Source organism: Solanum pennellii, chromosome 4 (genome assembly GCF_001406875.1).
Source record: "Solanum pennellii chromosome 4, SPENNV200".
Lineage (NCBI taxonomy): Eukaryota > Viridiplantae > Streptophyta > Magnoliopsida > Solanales > Solanaceae > Solanum > Solanum pennellii.
In genome coordinates, this window is record NC_028640.1 from 75,275,531 (window position 1) to 75,295,681 (window position 20,151).

Sequence of the window (20,151 nt, forward strand, 5' to 3'; positions counted from 1 at the left end):
CTGATATCTATGGGCGGCTAAAAGAAATCCAGGCACTATTAATAGTTATATCTATCCGATATGGCTAAAAGAAATCCACGCACTATTAATAGTTATTTCTATCCGATATGGCTGCGGTGCAGTAGTTATAAAATTATTTTATCTATAATAAGAGGTTTTATTTTCAGAGGGAGTATTATTTTTGATTAAGCTTATAGTAAGCGGATTCAAGTTTAATTAAAATTTTATTATGAACTTTAAACACTGAATTGAAAATAAAAATAATAATAGTTATTTTTATGGTTCCAAATTATATAATATAGTTCAAATTTCAAAGTTAAAATTATTTTATTTTTGATTTAGCATTCAAATATATAATTCTTAAGATTAATTAAAAAATAGTTTATTTATAAATTATAAAAATAATATAATTACAGGTCAAAAAATTAATAATTTAATATATTTATAAAAATATATGAGTAACTCATTATCAAAAAATTTCTTATTTAATTTTTGAAATCCGAAATATATCAAAAGCACTAAAGAAACCATATGCTGAAGTCCCTGGTTTGGTATAAATTTATCCTAATTTAATAATAAAATACTGTTTTGTTTTTTTGTTAGAGATAAGAGCAGCAAATTAAGGTAGGCCCCTCCATAAACCAATTGTCTGTTTTCTTCTATCTCTATAAAATAGACTCAATTTTTCCACTAAATTTTCATATAACAAGTTGAGTGAAATTCATTAAGTGTGTGTTAAATTTAATTAAGAAGTTAATTAGCAGTAAAAAGAGATAATTATGGGTTCTCTTATGGCAGGTTGGGACTCTCCTGTTTCTGATCCTCAAGCTAGTAAGTTCATTTTAGTTTAAATTTCTTTAATTAATGACAAATAATATAAGTTCTTTTATAATTTGTTTAGTTGTTTTTTTTTCTTTTTTTTGGATTTAATTTATAGTGAAATTACGAACAAATAAGTCATTAACAAAGAGAGAGATAGATGCATATTGGAGATCCAAAAAACTAATTGAAGAAGAGCATCAAAAATATATCTCTACGTTATCCCCTCGAAGCCAAAAACAGGTATACATAGACGGGTTTAAAATTTTAAATTATTATAATTATTGAGTTCTGTTGAATTCGTAATATTACGGTGATTAATTTTTGGTTGTTTTAATTGGAGACAGGCGAATATTGTATTTGAGGAGGCAACTAAAACAGCGGAAGAAAGTCTTTCTAATTTGGAAAATGAGGAAAGTTTGGATCAACTAATCAAGAAAAATGGATGGTAATTAATTTATGAAAAAATTAATTAAATATATATTTTATTTTATCACAATTTCTAAAATTTCTAATCATTTAAAAAAAAATTCAAAAATCTTCTCTCGGTTCATCACTCTCCTTTCGTTGGTATATTCCTATCTCCTTTCAGCTACATCTCTCACTTATATATCCGAATGTAAACTAAAATATTCGGATATCTTATACCTAGCTCTCTAGTGCATCCTCTCCTCTTGGATCATTTCGGACATATGTATGTTCATGTCTGCAAATGTATCCGTAAGTCCAGTGATGTATTTGAAACTATGAATTTTAAGAAATTTTTTGTAATATAAAAAAGAGTAGGAAAATACTGCAATTGGCTCTTAAGACTATGAGATTTAGACAAGTTATACTTATAAAGTTTAATGATTTTTATTAGTAGTAATTAGCAAGCTTGACTCCTGGTTTAATTATAGAAAAGATCGGTTTTTTTTAATAGTATATTAATTAAATGAATTTATTTTAGTTGATTGATTAAAAAATAATAATATATTCATTTATTTATAAAAAAAATAATTTTTTAATTGCAGGTGGATAAGTAGCAATTGGGCACATTTAAATGAGCCACCAGTAGAAGAACCAGAAGGTCCAGCTTACAAATACGTGTCACAATTTCACGTAGCCAACATGGCTACTGGGTCCAACACTAAACCCGGTCCAGCCGGAATCAACGCTTGAACCGTCGTTTGGCTTTAGACCGGTTGCTAATAAGTACTAGTATAGTACTTTTTTTTTTGGGTTAATTTTAATTTTTTTATGACAAACTACTTTTAATTTAATTTGCGAAAGTATTTGTATTTAAGTTGATATTTAGAGTTTGTGTTAAGAGGTGTCGATGCTTGTAATGTTGGGACATACATGCATGTCGTTGTAATATATTTTTTGTGCTTTCTTCGATAAAAGTTAAAGTATATTAATAATTTGATATGATACATTTTTTTCCGCAAATTTTATAAAATTTAATTTGTAGAATATAAATTTATTCATGAAATTTTATTAAATCATGACACGTAGTATATCTGGATTAATAATTTCATAAACACAAAGATTACTAATAACAATTGTATTGCCTATGAAATACATTTTTCGGTTTTCATCAATTTCTCTCTCTTGCTATTTTAATTTTAATTGATCAGTTATTTTTTTACATAAGTTATGATTAATTAATTTTTTTCACGTAAGTTATGATTTAACAATATTTTTATCGACTCTCGACATAAATGTCAATTATGAGTTTGGATCGACCTATCTCATCAATTCAACTATTATTATCGACCAAAAGTTCATTATCAAGTTTTCATCAAATTCTCTTTCATCTATTTCCTATTTTAGCTCTAATTAATTAGCTCTTTTTTAATGTGATTATGTGAATCTAACGATCTTTTCCATGCAAGTTACGATCAAACGATCTTCACGTCAAAATATTGATTCTTCACAGAAATTTCAATTTTAAGTTTGTAGCAATCTATCTCTATCACTTCAACTATTACTAGCTACCAGAAGTTCATTATTCGGTTTTCATTAATGTCTTTTTAATTCTTTCCAATTTTAATTTTAATTAATTAGCCTTTTTTTTCACGTAAGCTATGATCTGACGATCTTTTCTATGTAAGTTACGAACTAACCAATCTTTCCATCACTCGACATAAATATCAATTCTAAATTTAGAGCAACCCATTATTACAAACTACCAAAAATTTATTATTCGAATACATTCTCATCAACAACATATCTCACACTTTCAAAGCAAATTTAGATTCTTGCTTCATTTTCATGGTTCGGTGGGGTTGTACCTATTGCTCCACATGTGGATCATATTCACATATATTTCCATTTCACATAACATCACCCAATTCCAATAACCTGCCTTAAATTTAACCATATCTATTTGTCCACTATATTATAATATATTTTACCTTTTGTTATTAAATACTATTCAACATTTAATATATTTTTAAAATATTAATTTTGATATAGAAAGGTAATAAAATAAAATTATTTTTATTATTTATTATTTTTTAAAACGTGTGTCAAATTAATATTGAACAACTGTTGTTATAAAACAAAAAGAAGGTATCATTCTTATCTAAGGCTTCATTCATTTCTAAGATACACTCTTATATCATTCACTATTTGGTCATGCATTACAAAATTGGCAAATTCCATATATGACCTTTTACCTAACCTATAGTTTCATATATGTTGAACAATAAGTGAGTAACCAACTACTAATGAAAGTGAAAAATGATAAATTGTATTTATGAAATGAAGTAAATACAGTACATTGTATTATTGAAATAATTAGAGAAATTAATTATTATAATCATGATTTGACAGGAAACATATAGTAATTATTATAGACATATTCAAACATGAAAACAATTATTTTAATTCTACTGAGACAGAATCAATTAATACTACTCTAATTACTTATTTGCTTTTAAATTAACACACCAATTAAAGGAATAATAATTGATATAGTAAATTTACCATTTTGCCCCTATTAATTATTAAGTAGATGAATTGAAAATTAGTTCTATCATTTTCAAAGTAATTAATTAAGGGTACAATGGATTAAAAAAAATTTCATTTTTTGATTTATCAAAAAAGACAAATAATTAGGGACAACTAAAAAAAATATGGACAAATAGTTAGAGACATACAGAATATTATTTTAGTTCTATTCGAACAAGGAAGCCATGTGTCGAAAAATAAGGATAAAATATAATATAATTATCAAAATAATCATATAAAATTTTAAATAAATATTATTATATTCATATTAAATGTCAATACATAAATAATATTTAAATTGTGTTGAACACTATCATAAAAAATTATTTTAACGACGTAAAATATTTTGGAAAAACCAAACAAGTCTATCGAAACCAACAAAAATTTAGCAAAAGTAATAAAGATTAGATTAGTGGCCAACTTTGCATCAAGTAAATGTGATACTTAGTTTGGATGACTAGAAAAGTCACAACTCACATCTAAAATATTTTTATAGCAAAAGTGTGTTCTATATCATATTGTTTTAGGAAATAAATTAAGAGAAGGATTTTAAGTAGTTTATAATTCCTTACTAGTTTAGTATTTGTTATTTATGGTATTTACTTATTTATATTTAATTAGAATTTGTTATTTTACTATTCTTTACCTTGATTGTTAGTATTTGTATTATAAATACTATAGTTCCATTGTGAATATTGTATCGACATTGTTCTAAGTTTGTTACACGGCAATAGACACATTCTGTGTAACAGAGGATGAGCTTATAAACTCACCATCTCGAAAAGATGGAATCGATGAACTTACAGAAATAAAATTACGAATTCATCGAATCTTGCAAGATAATTTGCGCACAACATTGTGTGTAAGATTTAAGAGTAAAATTGTAGCTTGTGGAGTTATATATGCTGCAGCTCGTAGATTTCAAGTGCCATTACCAGAGAATCCTCCTTGGTGAATAGCATTTGATGCAACTTGCTAAGCTTTACGCTTTACGCGAATCTAAAGTGTAAAATTTATGTTTCTCGCTACTAGATATTTTTTTGATCTTTTCCACACAAATTACGATCTAACGATCTTTATTACGTCATGATATTGATTCTCAACATAAATGTCAATTTTAAGTTTGGTCTCATCAGTTCAACTATTACTAGCTACCAAAAGTTTATTATTCAGTTTTAGTTAATGTCTCCTTCACCCTTTTCCAATTTTTGTTCTAATTAATTAGCTTATTTTTCAACGCAAATTATGATTTAACTATCTTTTCTATGCAAGCTATGATCTAATCATCTTTTTGTTACGATATTGATTTTCAACGTAAATATCAATTCTAAGTTTAGAACAACCCATCTGATCAGTTGAACTATTAATATACCAAAAATTCATTATTCGAATACGTCCTCATCATTTCCCCTACCTCACACGTTTAAAGCAAATTTGGATTTCTTGCTTTATATTTTTTAAATTTCCATCTCAAGTCACTCACATTTTCGACCAAAAATAAAAATAAAAAAGGTCGAGATCATGGTTTTGTGGGGGTTGTACCTAGTGCTCAACTGACAAAGGTGAAGCCAAGAATAGGAGTTTGAGAGTTCTAGATCAATTTGTTTGAGAATTCACAAATTAATATACACAATTTTTTTAAATTTATCAATACAAATATAGAATTTACGAAAAAATTAGGGATTCATCTAAACGCATGAATCTCATTTAGCTCCGCATGTGAGCCTCTACGTATGAATCATATTCACCTATATTTTGCATTTCTCATAACACCACTACAAAGTGGAGATCATTGTTTTGTAGGGTTTGTACCTAGTGCTCTATAGATCATGTTTATCTATATTTCCATTTTTTACAACATTATTTGTTGAAATTCTGATCCTCAAATTTATCTAAGGAACAAGTATATTCTATATGTTCCTTTGCAGATTACAACAGTTATATTTTGTGAAGCAAATAAAATAATGACACAATATTTATTGCGAAAAACCCTAACTCATAAAGGGTAAAAATCACGACCTACACCTCTATAGGGTTTAACTCCATTTTATTAAACTCCAAATCTTAACACAAGATTACAATCCTATGTAACCTAAGGAATTATAAACTCTAATTCCTAGCTAAGAAATTATAAACTCTAATTTCTAGCTACCCAAGACAAAAAAATCCACGTTTAAGTCTTCTACCGTTCGTCAAGTTTATCAAACTTGTTAGACGAATCCTACACACACTCAATTGTAATAAAAACTCTTAATTACAATCTTACAAGTTTTTCCTCACAAATTTGCAACACTTCTGATAAATCTCAAACCTGTTGATCGTGTTTTGATCTTCTCTATGTAAGTGCACAATTTTTCTCAAACGAAACTATCGCCCTATTTATAGATTTGGACTTGAATCCAAAACTTATTTCAACTAAAAATCCTACTTCATGTAGGACTCCTCTTTTGTGTGGAAGTCTTAGTTTAACTCGAATTTGTTTTCGCCGCATCTTCAACTCCTTGTCTAAATCAACTTTGTCTTTATCTCTACAAGACTTTGTAGAATACAACTTGGATTAGGTTTCTACCCTTGCTGCTGCATCACGTAATCTTTGTTGAACTCAACTTAGATTAGGTGATATACTTCCACAAACCTTTCCTTAATTAAATAAGAAACCTTCCTCAAAACTTTCCTTAATTAAATAAGAAAACACAATTTCCTTAATTAAATAAGAAAGCATTATTGATCGTTGATTTCTCCTTCAACTTCGTTTGAAACGTGTAACATGTTGATACTACTTGTTCTATGCGTTTTGCCGTATATCAAAACAACGTGATATTAACAAATTCTCCTTTTTTGATAATAACAAACATATATTACGAACACAGCAAATAAGATATGCATCTTCCCCCTTTTGCCATGTTACTGCTACAACTCCTTAACTTTGCTATACTTCAAAACAACGAGACTTTAACATCACTCAGTTCAATTACTATTATCGTCCTTATTTTCATTCTTTATTCATTCTAAGTTACACCCTATTTCATTTCCTATTTAGTCATGCATTACAAAATTGGCAAATTCCATATGTGACCTTTTACCTAACCTATAGTTTCATATATGTTGAACAATAAGTGAATAACTAATTACTAATGAAAGTGCAATATGATAAATTGTATATCTGAAATGAAGTAATTAATATAGTAAATTGTATATTTACAATAGCTACGCAATTGTTATAATTAGGAAAATAAATTATTATAATCATAATGTGATCGAGAAAATATATTTATTGTAGTTATATTCGAACATGAAAACAATTATTGTAACTTTATTCGGATCGGAAATCAAGTGCTTTGGAAAATAAAGGGTAAAATATAATTTAACATAATAACTAAAATTTAAATAAATATTACTACTACGATTAATTTTATGTTAATATATATATAATACTTGCGATGTGTTGGATATTATCCTAAAAAACTATTCAAGAAGGTGAAATATTTTTCGAAATTAAACAAAGTCTTCTCTAAGTAATAAAAGAGTACCTGAACCGATAAAAAATTAATAAAAATAACACTTTTATTTCAATTTATATGACAACTTTCAAATATCGAACTTCATATAAACTTATCTTTCATCATAAATTTTTGATTTATATATATTGACTATAAATACCGGACAAATAAAAATAGAGGAAGAGCAAAGACATATATTCATGAAAGTTAGTTGGAACAACAAGGTCATTTTGGTAATTACAGTTCCCTACCTCATTGTATAAAATGATGTTGCCTTGTCATATAGTTTGTACACAATATAACACAACTAAATTCTTGAGAAAGTTCTTTAATTTTCAAATCAAAATCTCTTTTAAGTTTTATTTTTATCAAATCGCTGAGAAAAGCAAAGTTTTGATTATTGGAGGAACAGGGTATATTGGTAAATTTGTAGTTGAAGCTAGTGCAAAATCTGGACACCCAACTTTTGCTTTAGTTAGAGAGACCACAGTTTCTGATCCTGAGAAGGGCAAAATTGTTGAAAATTTCAAGAATTTGGGTGTCACTATTATTAATGTATGTGTATATTATATGGTGTATTTGTTAATAAATTTTGTATATGCAAGTATATTTTAGTTTCTTTGTTTTTTTTTTAATTGAAAACAGGGTGATTTGTATGATCATGAGAGTTTGTTGAAGGCTATAAAACAAGTGGATGTGGTGATATCAACTGTTGGTGCAATGCAATTGGCTGATCAAGTTAAGATTATTGATGCTATTAAAGAAACTGGCAATATTAAGGTTAGTTGCTTCTTGTTTTTCCGTAACCGAGAACTCTGGTTAAGGGGGTAAATTTGGGATGGAGGGTATGATGTTGATCTTGAATATGAGAAAAGACATAAAAGCACCACTGAAGTTGTTTCGAATTTTTAAAAAGACATTTTAACTTTGCGAACATTCTATTACCCCACAACAGTATTGAATATCTTTGTAAAAGGATCATTTTGATTTATTTTCTCACCATGTTTGTGAACACGCACATGGCGCGCGTGAAGGTCCACTTTTGCTGTCAAAAATCAATTGAAAAGTGTCACATTTCAATCATTTTCTTTATTAATTATTTACCTCATCATCTTCCTCAAATTGGGTTACAATTGCCTCAAATGTGTTAAACTTAATTAATGGCAGATCAAATATCATTAAAATAAATTTACCTCATCATCTTCCTTAATGATGCTTTAATAATATGAATTAGAGTTTGGAAAAAATTATTATTGACAAATAGAATCACAAAAAACTATTTATAAATAGATGCTTCAACAGAAAATAACTCATTAAATTGACACATCTCAAAAAAAATTTAAACTAGTAATATCAAGTTCAGATCTCCATTGACTAATTAAAAATGAATTGACGAAAATGACAGTACGTGGAGAATTCGATTATGAAGAAGAAGAAGAAAGAAAATGAAGAAAGAGAACAGAAAAGGGTAATGAAGAAGAATAAGAAAGAGGATAAAGAAAGAAAGAAAGAGAAAAAGAAAGAAGAAGAAAGAGAAAAAGAAAAAGAAAATGAAGTTGATAAAATAAGAAAAATAAAAATAAAAATAAATATGTGGCAGATCATAATTGATGCGTGATTGAACTTCTTTTCTTGCAAGTGAGGATGTTAAAAAATGGGGTATTTACAACACTTTAAAATTGTTTAAGGGAATAATAGGATGTTCGCAAAGTTAAGGTGTCTTTTTAAAAATTCAAAACAACTTCAGTGGTGCTTTTATGTCTTTTCTCCTTGAATATAGTAATTGTTGATAAAGTTCTTGAAATTATAGATCATATTTTAATTAGAGAATTTGGAGTATCAAAGGGACCTTAAATCTATGTTGATCGGATTCTTCAATAATGTTGATGGTTTCCTGTTGGATCGTCCAAAAATAGTGTAGTTTTGGAGTTGGAGGATCCAACATTGGTGTAACAACATATTTGGAGAGTTTGAGCAACATAGCATCTCGTTGATTAAAGGTATGAAATGAGTTAGATTACTTATTGTTAATATGGCCAAGTGTATGACAGAAGTATGCATCAACTTTGTGTAAATGTTTCAATTTTAGAAGAACATTTCACTGGAGAATCTGAAAATGATTAAGATAATGTGTTCACAGAGCTAAATTATCTTGTGCTAAAACAATTTCAGAGGTTCTTCCCTTCGGAGTTTGGTATGGATGTCGATAAGATCAATGCTGTGGAGCCAGCAAAGTCTACATTTGCTGTGAAAGTTCAAATCCGAAGAGCTATTGAGGCTGCAGAAATTCCCTATACTTATGTCTCATGTAACTATTTTGCTGGTTATTTCTTACCAACTTTGGTCCAGCCAGGAGTCACTGCTCCTCCTCGAGACAAAGTCATCATTCCCGGAGATGGAAATGTTAAGGGTACGTTGAAAAAAAATCCTTAGGAAGCGTGCCAACAGAACAAGTTACATGACAAAATGTCTCATTTTTGTTTACTTTTTTTTGCTGCCTTGTTCTGTTTGTCTGCAGCTGTATTCAATGAAGAACATGATATTGGCACCTACACCATTAAGGCTGTTGATGATCCGAGAACGTTGAACAAGACCCTTTACATCAGGCCTCTCAAGAACACCTTATCGTTCAACGAGCTTGTGGCTATATGGGAGAAACTGATTGGTAAAACTCTCGAGAAAATCTACGTTCCAGAGGAGCAAATTCTCAAAGACATCCAGAGTCAGTAATCTTTATATCATTCATCTGTTTCTTTCAATTTAACATAGGTAATCCTGACAATGTATATTGCATACTGTTGCAGCATCTCCGATACCAATCAATATCATACTAGCAATCAACCACTCAGCATTCGTGAAGGGTGATCAAACCAACTTTGAGATAGAGCCATCGTTTGGGGTTGAGGCCTCGGAACTTTATCCAGATGTTAAGTACACTACAGTGGAGGAGTACCTCGGCCACTCTGTCTAAACCACACCTTTGAGGTCTCCGATCGTTCAAATAAACTGTTAGATGATGAGTGTTATCAGACATTTTATCTGGAAGTATGAGTACTTGTTCACTATGTCATCGGAGACACGTTGAATAATATGTTTTTAAGTCTGTTTTTAGTGTCCATACTGTGTAGTACTATAATGAAGCTACAGAAAATGGATTGTTCCATTGTTGCTCTACCATCTTGTACAAGATTTTAAGGTGTGATGTAATATGCAAAAGCTAGTTGTCAATAAGGATCAATCGAAGAGGACTCTGTTTCAGTTTTCTTATGAGTTCAGGTACATCATATGGAACATAATCAACGGATCGTTTGCCTTACAATCTAAAAAAATTCAAACTAACACATCCAACTTTCAATTCACTCCCGTTTATAGAATTCAACATTTATGATATATTCCGTTAGGAACTTAGCTATGTAATAGTATCCCGATCAAATAGCTAATGCGCAGATACATAGTGATTGGAAAATATTGTCAATTTAGTATGATGATTTTACATGATGAGTTATTACCTTACCAATAAATCTAACATTATCATTCATGCTTTAGTAATACTCCAAGAAATTCCTCTGCTTTTTCTCTACTAGTTAGGTACACCTTCCAACTTCACCTAACTTTTTGTTAGGAAGAATATGCTTTTTCATTGTAGAATGGATCATCATACTTTCTTAAGTAAAGTGGAGATCTTTACGCGAATAGCCGAGCAGATTTACTCTTTATTTTTTTTAGCCAATATACGTAGTTTATACATGATCATACATGTAATATACATCCACCATTATTGTTATATGGGAACAAAAGTTGAATAGAATAAAAAGAATTGACCAATTGTTTCTGTACAATAATAAATGGAATTGTTATTGTACCTTTTGTAGATATACCAAATAATATTTTGTCCATCTATCCTTGCCAAAATAATGCAAGGACCACCCTATATCAAATGTTCAAGTAGGTTACCTTAACAATTTGAAAAAAGGGTACTCAATTTCTTGAACCAAAATGAAATTTAAACTCTTCATTATTGACCCCATGTACACCTTATACACTATGTTGCTCAGATCCACCATATACGTCACTCGTATTTGTATCAGATCCTCCAAGCATATACTACTTTTAAAGGAACTGACAAAGGAACGACCACGTTTTTGAAATATCCGAGCAAAATAGCTTAACAACATTTTCATCTATCATAGCCTCGTCGTCCATGTGTAGCGCCCTCCTTGGCAACAACCCCATCATTCTCCCAACCTTTAGCTCACCTGCAAAAAAGAGAGATTAATAACTTCAAACTTGATCATAAGACCACATTGCTAGGACGAGATGAAATATTTTAACAATATCAACAACAACAAGGGTGGTGTAAGATAGAAAGTTCAGATAGTCAATCAACTAAGCTATTACGATAACAATCTCCTTACTAGTGTGTTTGATAACAAAAAACTCTCCATTGGCTTTAGCACTAGATGATAAATGTACAAGAATAGGAGTAACAATGGTAAGAACAACCCAAAAAAATAAAATCAAGATAATTGTTCTTCCACTCATTTGATGGAAATTTTTCATAAATACAATGAAAGAAGGACTTTAATATATATAATAGCAAAACTATGTAGTAGTTATAATTAGGTACTGCAATAAGACTTAGCTGGCCATGTTTTATGAACTAATCAAATTGATGATAATAAAATATTTTAAACTACTACTAGAAACAATGCCTAATTGGACGTGTATAATGTGTTAAATAAACTCATTTTGTAATCAAAGTCAGATACTATATGACGATAATCTTGTTATTTTCTACATTTCGGTTGTTAGGAAGTTGTCATCTTAATTAAAAAAGGGTTGGTTTAATCTTACGTTTTATTATCAGATAACAAAGTTGATTTCGCATCAAAAATCATCCGCAGCGGGGCCACCAAGAGCAAGGAACCTCAACACCAACAACTTGGACCCTTCTTAGATGCAGAATAGTCAACAATATTTTTGTAAAACTAAAAAAAGCAATGAGAAATTGATTATTAAAGCACAAAGTACAATTTTTGTAGCATGTGTTGGTTTTCTAACGTCCATTTCTATAATATCGAAAATTTCAAATTAGGCCCACTTTGTTATGCTAGTTTAGACTTAAATGATAATTGGACATTCAAACTTTGAAACAAAGAGAAAATATATGTACATAAAAATATCTATTTTTTAGAAGAAATCATGAGTTTACATACATTAATTAGATATTTGAGTTTTTACTTAATACAAATAGCGTTAGATTTAGGGTATTAATCATGTTATATGATTAGTATAATCAGTGGCGCATCCCAAGATTTTCAGGGTATTAATCATGTTATATAATTAGTATAATCAATAGCGTATCCAAAATTTTCACAAAGTGGGTTCAAGATATAATAAATAAAATCAAAATCTCAAAATGTGGGAATGGAAATTCAAGCTTGCATGCGGGAAAATTATGCCTTTTTCACCACTAGGCCAAGGATCACACTTGTGTTAGTGGGGTCAAAAGTTAATATATACATATAAAATTTTAAAAACTAATTAAATATACATATATATGCGGTATTATTTTTCAACGAAGTGGGTTCATGTGTACCCACTTGACCCTCTATGGGTCCACCCATGAGTATAATGAATTTATCATTTAACTTCTATTAATTGATAGAGTCGTAAACATATTACTCACTGCATTTTTCAAAGTCATTAACACAATGTTAGTAACACAAACATCCAAACCAGATTATGGATTATGTATATATGATTTGTTTCTATTTGTAATTTGAGCAATGACCATTAAGGCCCCAAAATTTACAATCTTATTTATTTTCTATATGTAGATTTTACTTCTATGAGCATCTTTTTGGGAGAATAATTCAATTGGAATTAAAATAAACCTTAAAATTTTCTAAATAAATTGAAAAAAAAAACATTTAATTTCCAAATTTACCCCTTTGGAGGCCCTAGGCATGTGGTATTCACTATTCTGCCCTACCAATTACTCTCTGGAAAGCCTTCATTTCTCACTCAATCGTCTCTTTTGCTACACAAACACCTTGACTGCACAGCTCTACTGATCAGAGGGCTAAACCGAAGAAGAAGGAGGTCAAAAATGGGAACCCTCGGGAAAGCAATTTACTCCCTGGGATCCATCGTTCGAGCGACCGGCAAAGCTCTTGATCGCGTCGGAAATCGCCTACAAGGCACCTCCCACATAGAGGAACACCGTAATTTCCTTATTCTTAACCCTAGATCTCACCTCCCGTTTCCTCCACAATGTTTAATTTACTGATGTTTGAATATGATATTGTGTCGCGGATGCATCTATGCTTGTTTATGTTATTGCATTTTATCCTAATTTGTTAATACTTTTTGTCCGGGGAAAAAATTGGTAGAGTTTGGAGTGTGGAGGTTAGAACATTTAGAAATTGTTCTTAATTTAGAAGTTGACGTTAGTTAATAAGCTTATTTACCTTGTGTCTCTATTGCTACTATGCTTGTTAATGTTATTGCATTTGAGCTTTGTTAGTACTCTTTGATTAGGAAAAAATGGTAAAATTTGGAGTGTGGAGGTCAGAACATCTAATTTTCAATCTGAGGGCATTAAGGAATTGATCCTAATTTTGAAGTTTTTGTGAGTTAATACATTTATTTACCAATGTTTCAATATGATATTGGTGTCTCTTCTGCATCTACAATTGTATATGTTATTGCATTGAATCCTTTGGGCTTAGTTAATACTCGTTTGGGGGGAAATGGTATATTTTGGAGTGTGGAGGTTAGAACATCTGATTTTCAGTGTGAGGGAGGTCATTTAGAAATAACATAAATATTTTATACATCAAACAAAAATAGACTGTAAATCACAACTTCTGTAGAAAAAATTTAGTGGACGAAACATTCTGTGACTCCTCAATTAGTGCAAGTAGTATTCTTCTTGAGAATGTGAAACGAAGTCCTGTGAATGCGCAGTTCTCCTGTCTTCTTCAGGTCGTTATTGGAGTTCTTAGATTTGCACTTTTGAAATAGGTGTCCAGTCTCTATGAAGTTGTGCTTTAGGAAAAAGAACTAGGAAAGGGTGGAAAAGGCATTTTGGAGTGGGTTCTAATGCGTATTCATACTCTTATGCTTATTTGAATTTTATGTTCAGTAATTTTAGGTAGCTGATTCTGAGCGCAGATGAAGTACAAGAGAATGAAAGATGTAATATGTTATAATTGTCCTTGTAAAACATAAGAGATGCAGGCAATAACCTTAAGGGCTGGTATCTTATCAGAACTTCCCTTGTGTCAAAACCTATTTGCTTGGTCCTTTTGATTAATCCTTTTACTCATGGTTAGGATTTTGATTCGCCGATTTGGTTGTTGTTAAGAGTTAAGACACCAAAGACCCTTCTATTCTTAAAATTTGTTTGGTTGTATAAGAGAATCCCGGGAGAAAGCAAGTTAGATCTTAGGGCGAAAGCTCCATTGGATGGTTCATTCCAGTCTGAATAGCACCACTTATGCTTATAAAAGTGGTGCTATGTTTTATCAATGCAAGGAACCTGTCAAATGATGTGAGTAGAGTTAGCTACTTGCCTTAGAACCTGTTTGCTTAATGATATTAGCTAAACCTATTCTAGCTGCATATTTAGCAGATTTTCAAGGGCTATTGTTGCTTATGGCGAAGACTTTAGGCAGTTCATATGGTCACCAAATATTTTGCTGATTCAAATAGGTGTGCCTTCAAATGGAGGAAGGATCACAAAGTTGGTTTAAGTTATTCCACAATGTTGTGGGATGTGGAAATGATCTCCTTATATCTTGGACAATTCTCACATCATGGCTAGATTTTGGGGTTGAGCTAAGTGTAAGATGCACTCATATTCCGGTTGGCAAGCTCAGGCTTGTTAGGGAGTTAAGTTGTCCCACATCAGTTGTTGAGATGTAGAATTGATCTCCGTATATAGTAATTGGACTCCCTCTCCTTGTGAGCTAACTTTTAGGGTCAGTTAGGCCCATGGTCCATTTCTTATTGGTTGGTGGTTGATTTAAGAGGGACCTGAAATGGAATTTTGTGTGGATTTCTTGCTAGTCTCCATTATGTATTGAGAACTTGATTGCTATGCTAGTTGCTTCACTCTACCTTCTAAAACATTATACATTATCAATTTTATTTTAAAAATAAATGACATTAACTCATTAAGTGAAGCATTTTTGTCATATTTATTTGTTCTCATATGAATTGCTCCAGTTATGCCTCACTGATCCTTCATGCCACAATTCTTAGATACCTTCTCAAACCCGATCTACCTCATTAAAAGAAAAATAATTGTCTGTTATTTAGCCTTCCTTCTAGTAGTTAGACTCCCTTTTAAGTGGTCAAATTTTGATCTTATGTGTGATTAGTTACACCTTCTATGTTTCAGTGTCCAGGCATCGGACTCTTATGAACGTATTTGATAAAGCTCCAGTGGTGGACAAGGATGTATTTGTAGCTCCAGGTGCCTCAGTCATTGGAGATGTCCATGTGGGACGCAATTCATCTATTTGGTATGGATGTGTACTAAGAGGTACGTATCTTATCAACATTGTTGTTGTTGGATGGAATGTTCAAGTGTTACATGTCAGTTTTGATTCTTAAGTAATAGCAGTTTTAACCATGTTTCCTTGTCTCATCCATTGTTCTAGTGCATTAAATTTGTGAAGTTAGTATGATGCACGCTGTCCATTAGCAAATAAGAGTTAATCTTTTGTTGCTTGCTGGCCTTCTATATTCGTCCCTCAATTTCTCCATATGGCAGTTAACATAGAGTACTAAAGTTTTGAGAATGGAGCATAGAGTACTAAAGTTGCGGTATGTGCAGTACTCTTTGAATAGTGTAGCTCTTAATTTAGGACAAACTATTTGAAAATTGATCAGCAAATGAATGTTATTTTTGGGGCTTCTTGGCTAAGTTTATCGGGTGCAGATCTAGAGGTTGGATCCTCCAATTATCTAATTTTAAAGATTCTGGGATATAGATCCATGTATGAATACGGGTACGGGTACGGGGATTCGCCTAAAAATAATTAAAATATCTATAATAGAGTTATAAAACCTAAATTATGAGATATTATGTGGAGAACTTGAGGAGAATCCTAGAAGGTGATTAAAGGATAAAGAGTGATGTGGAAATTTATATAGAAAAGGTATTCCATTTTCTTCAATTTCACCTTAGCTTTTGTATTGATTACAGGAATTATTAAAACTCTCGCGGCCTTCCCCATTGATTTTGGTTAAAGTACCCAAATCGGATACAAATCTCACACCCCCACATATGTCATGTCAACACGGGTGCGGCACCAAAAGGGAAGAGTCCGGGCAAGTTAGCTTCTTGGAACTTGAACAGTTTGTTTGAGTCACTAGTTTCAAATTAAAAAAAAAACAATTTTTGTAGATCTCTTCAATCTTTTGGCTGTCGAACAGCAATTGCAACGGTCTGATTGACGCTTCATTGGGATAGATGTAGGAAATCTCTTCTCCTTGATATATTATTCTTTTCAATCCCACAAGACACTTCAGAATGTAAAAAGAACTTTGAATAAATGCATAAAATACCATTTATATGGTTCTTGTTTTAAATTGTACATAAGGACCCTAATACCCTGTCTTACACATGCCTATGTATAGTGTGTTATTACATATCCATTCTCGTATCACATAAACAATCAGTGAAAATGTGAGGGGTGGTAAGGGTGTGGTAAGAGTGTTCTCATCCCAGTTCAACCTGTTTGGGATATTTTTAACTTCTCATACATGACCCATTCCAACAGGTGGGCTCCCCTTCCCCTTGTATATGAGCTCTTGTAACTAATGAGTTAGGTGAAGTTCAACTTTTATTTTGAGTTATTTGTTTCTTTGTTTACCTATTCCTCCCTTCTCCAGCCTTTTTCCCTTTCATGTTTCACAAATATGATTGTCCATGGGGGTGGTGTATTTAATAATTTCTAATAATTAATGATAACACAACTTCAGCATCTTTTTTTGTCATGATTATTAGTCGGCAAGAAATTTTTCGTATTTGCATGTTATATTGCTGTTTTTTAAATTTTATGTGCCTTCTCTTTTACAGGTGACGTGAACAGCATCAGTGTTGGATCTGGTACCAATATACAAGACAACTCCCTTGTTCATGTGGCCAAATCAAATATAAGTCAAAAGGTGCTGCCCACCATTATAGGGAACAATGTCACTGTTGGTAAGCATTTAAGTCAAGTGAGCATCAGTTATCTTGGTTTGATGGATAGTGACTTAAGCTTTCTGTAGGTCATAGTGCTGTTGTACATGGCTGCACCATTGAGGATGAGGCCTTCATTGGTATGGGAGCCACACTGCTTGATGGTGTTCATGTAGAGAAACATGCCATGGTTGCTGCGGGAGCCCTTGTGAAACAGAACACAAGGATTCCCTCCGGAGAGGTAGGTATCCAGTAGTCCCCTCATCACCAATGATTGCTTTACTGTAAGTTCACTGTTAAAAAGATGTGGTATAGACGCATTGCTAAAATGCTTTGGATGGGTGAAATTCCATGGAGGTGTTCTACTCTCTTTTTTGATAAGGGGTGTTCTACTCTCCTCTTGAGGTTTGCTGCTACTTGCTAGCAATAACACCTCACCTCTTAAAATACGTGTATGGAGTTTCTCTTTCTTTTGTGGGTTTCATTCTCTGGCCCACCTATGTTGGATATGAGAGAAGCAAGGACGACATGATTGAATTTTGTCTTATATTAGATATTGCATTTGGCAATACTGTATTATCATATAGGAGATTGCCCTTATCTATCTGATCTTGATTGCAATTAGAGCTTCAAAATTTCCTAGTTTATTACTGCTGCACAAGGTAAAGTCTATTTTCTTCCTAGAGAAAAAGAGTGGGTGAAGAAAGCAGCTTCTTATGCAATTCTATTTATTTTGCTTGCTATGCTATTCTGAATAGGTCCGATACAACAGTGTTACTTATATGTTACAAAGTCATAAGTAATGTGAATATGAGATCAAAACTCTGACACCCAACTTATGACTTGACTCGTTCTATTTTCCTGTAATATTTGACTTGTCCCACTGTTTTAACTATGTACTATGATTGGGGTTCGAAGGAGTTTTAAGACTCTCAAACGTTTCATAAATCTACCAAGTTACATCTTTTGCTCTCATTCCATCATGAATCAGTGTGGTGAATCGCTGGATTTAACACTCAGCATGAAGCCACATCATGATTGGCTTCTTCTGCAAATAGGTATGATTTAAGAGGCTCATATCTAATCGTGAATCTATATGACACAGGTATGGGCAGGCAATCCCGCTAAGTTTCTGAGGAAGCTAACTGATGAAGAGATAGCCTTCATTGCTCAGTCAGCAACCAACTACTGTAACCTTGCTCGTGTCCATGCAGCTGAGAATTCCAAGTCCTTTGACGAAATTGAATTTGAAAAGATGCTTCGTAAGAAGTATGCCAAACGTGATGAGGAATATGATTCTATGATTGGTGTTGTCCGTGAAACACCTCCCGAGCTTGTACTTCCTGATAATATCCTCCCCGAAAAAGCTGCCAAGAGCATCTTCCAATGAGATCAGTGCCCAAGCAACTCTCTCTTTTTTTGCTTTCCAGAGATTTATTTTACACCGTGAGCATCTGTACGGAGAATAGTCATGGATATTGGCTGTTACCCTTCCAAATAATATCAAACTTATTGGATAACATCGGTACGTCACTGCTTTGTAGTTAAGACTTTTGCCCCTTGTTTCCCAGAAATTCTTCAGCTTGGAAAAGGAAGTTACGCCCAGAAGTGCTTGTAACTCGAGAAATCGTTTTCAATAGATTAATTTGGTAAATTGTTATTGGAATAACATAAAACATTGACAGCACATTCCAAAAATATTTCTTCATCAGTTGAAGCATTTATGTTTAGCAATGCCCTTCTTGTTTGAGATTCCATGCATTATTGAGATCCATGACTAAGTAGCACAGTGCATGTGGGGAAATCAATGACCTAAACCTAAGGCATGTTAGCTATAGTTATATTAATTATAATATTATAAAGGTAAAGATGATTGGCTGATTGGGGTATGAAGAGCCAAAAGACTAGCAATTTCCCCGTAAATTCAGCCTTGTCTTATTGTGTTTTTATAATGACAAAAAAAGGACTGTATATGAATGATTGGTATCTGTTGAATTGTTTGGTTTTGAATGTAGTCATCTTTGGTCATGAATCTCTTTATTTTTCTTTACCCTTCGGCGCATACTTGATTTTCAGCTCTCTTTTAGAAAAATATTTATTTTTTTCAAGATGTGTATAATCTATCTTAAGGGGTCCATTAGGGGATTCCTTTTGGACTACTTTTTCTTCTTACATAATTGGTCTTCTCACTCCACAAATGGTACTTTCTACACCATTCATAGTGGGGTAGGAGCCACAATTCTAGTAAAACGTTTTGTTTTCGCAAAACTCAGTAACTTTACATTAAAATATCTATTTGTGTTTTAGTGAATATCTCGACTCTCAATTAATCAACTAGTGGAATGATTAAGGTCCCTTAAAGATCTCGAATTCGATCTGTGAGAATGAAAAAATCTTAGTAGGTACGTCACATGTCACCCTTTTAAATGGGCGCTAACTCATATTAGTTAGAATTTAATGCAGGTATCGCATATGGTGAAACAAAAATTGTAGCAATTGGACAAATACTCGATCAAATAGGAGTTTTTCAAAGTTGATTGAGGAGAAAAAATTGTACAAAATATAGAGAGGCATTATTGGGAGAGAGAGAGAGAGACAAAATCTGAGGGAAGAGCACGAGTTAAGATATGTTTC

General features: G+C 31.9%; 3 protein-coding genes across 3 annotated transcripts; all 3 read left to right on the forward strand.

Moving 5' to 3' along the window:
- Positions 1-672: 672 nt before the first annotated feature.
- On the forward strand, positions 673-2,234 carry LOC107016261. The gene is made up of 4 exons (XM_015216750.2): positions 673-831; positions 938-1,062; positions 1,167-1,267; positions 1,833-2,234. Exons 1-4 carry the CDS (start codon positions 780-782, stop codon positions 1,978-1,980), a joined length of 426 nt encoding a protein of 141 aa, XP_015072236.1. The 5' UTR covers positions 673-779; the 3' UTR covers positions 1,981-2,234.
- A 5,331-nt stretch (positions 2,235-7,565) lies between these two features.
- Positions 7,566-10,579, forward strand: LOC107017062 (isoflavone reductase homolog TP7). The gene is made up of 5 exons (XM_015217341.2): positions 7,566-7,871; positions 7,962-8,096; positions 9,489-9,726; positions 9,835-10,038; positions 10,121-10,579. The coding sequence occupies exons 1-5, from the start codon at positions 7,581-7,583 to the stop codon at positions 10,285-10,287; spliced, it is 1,035 nt and encodes a 344-aa protein (XP_015072827.1). The 5' UTR covers positions 7,566-7,580; the 3' UTR covers positions 10,288-10,579.
- A 2,707-nt stretch (positions 10,580-13,286) lies between these two features.
- LOC107018136 (gamma carbonic anhydrase 2, mitochondrial) lies at positions 13,287-19,267 on the forward strand. The gene is made up of 5 exons (XM_015218525.2): positions 13,287-13,543; positions 15,727-15,870; positions 17,413-17,538; positions 17,607-17,758; positions 18,623-19,267. Exons 1-5 carry the CDS (start codon positions 13,429-13,431, stop codon positions 18,905-18,907), a joined length of 822 nt encoding a protein of 273 aa, XP_015074011.1. The 5' UTR covers positions 13,287-13,428; the 3' UTR covers positions 18,908-19,267.
- Positions 19,268-20,151: the final 884 nt, after the last annotated feature.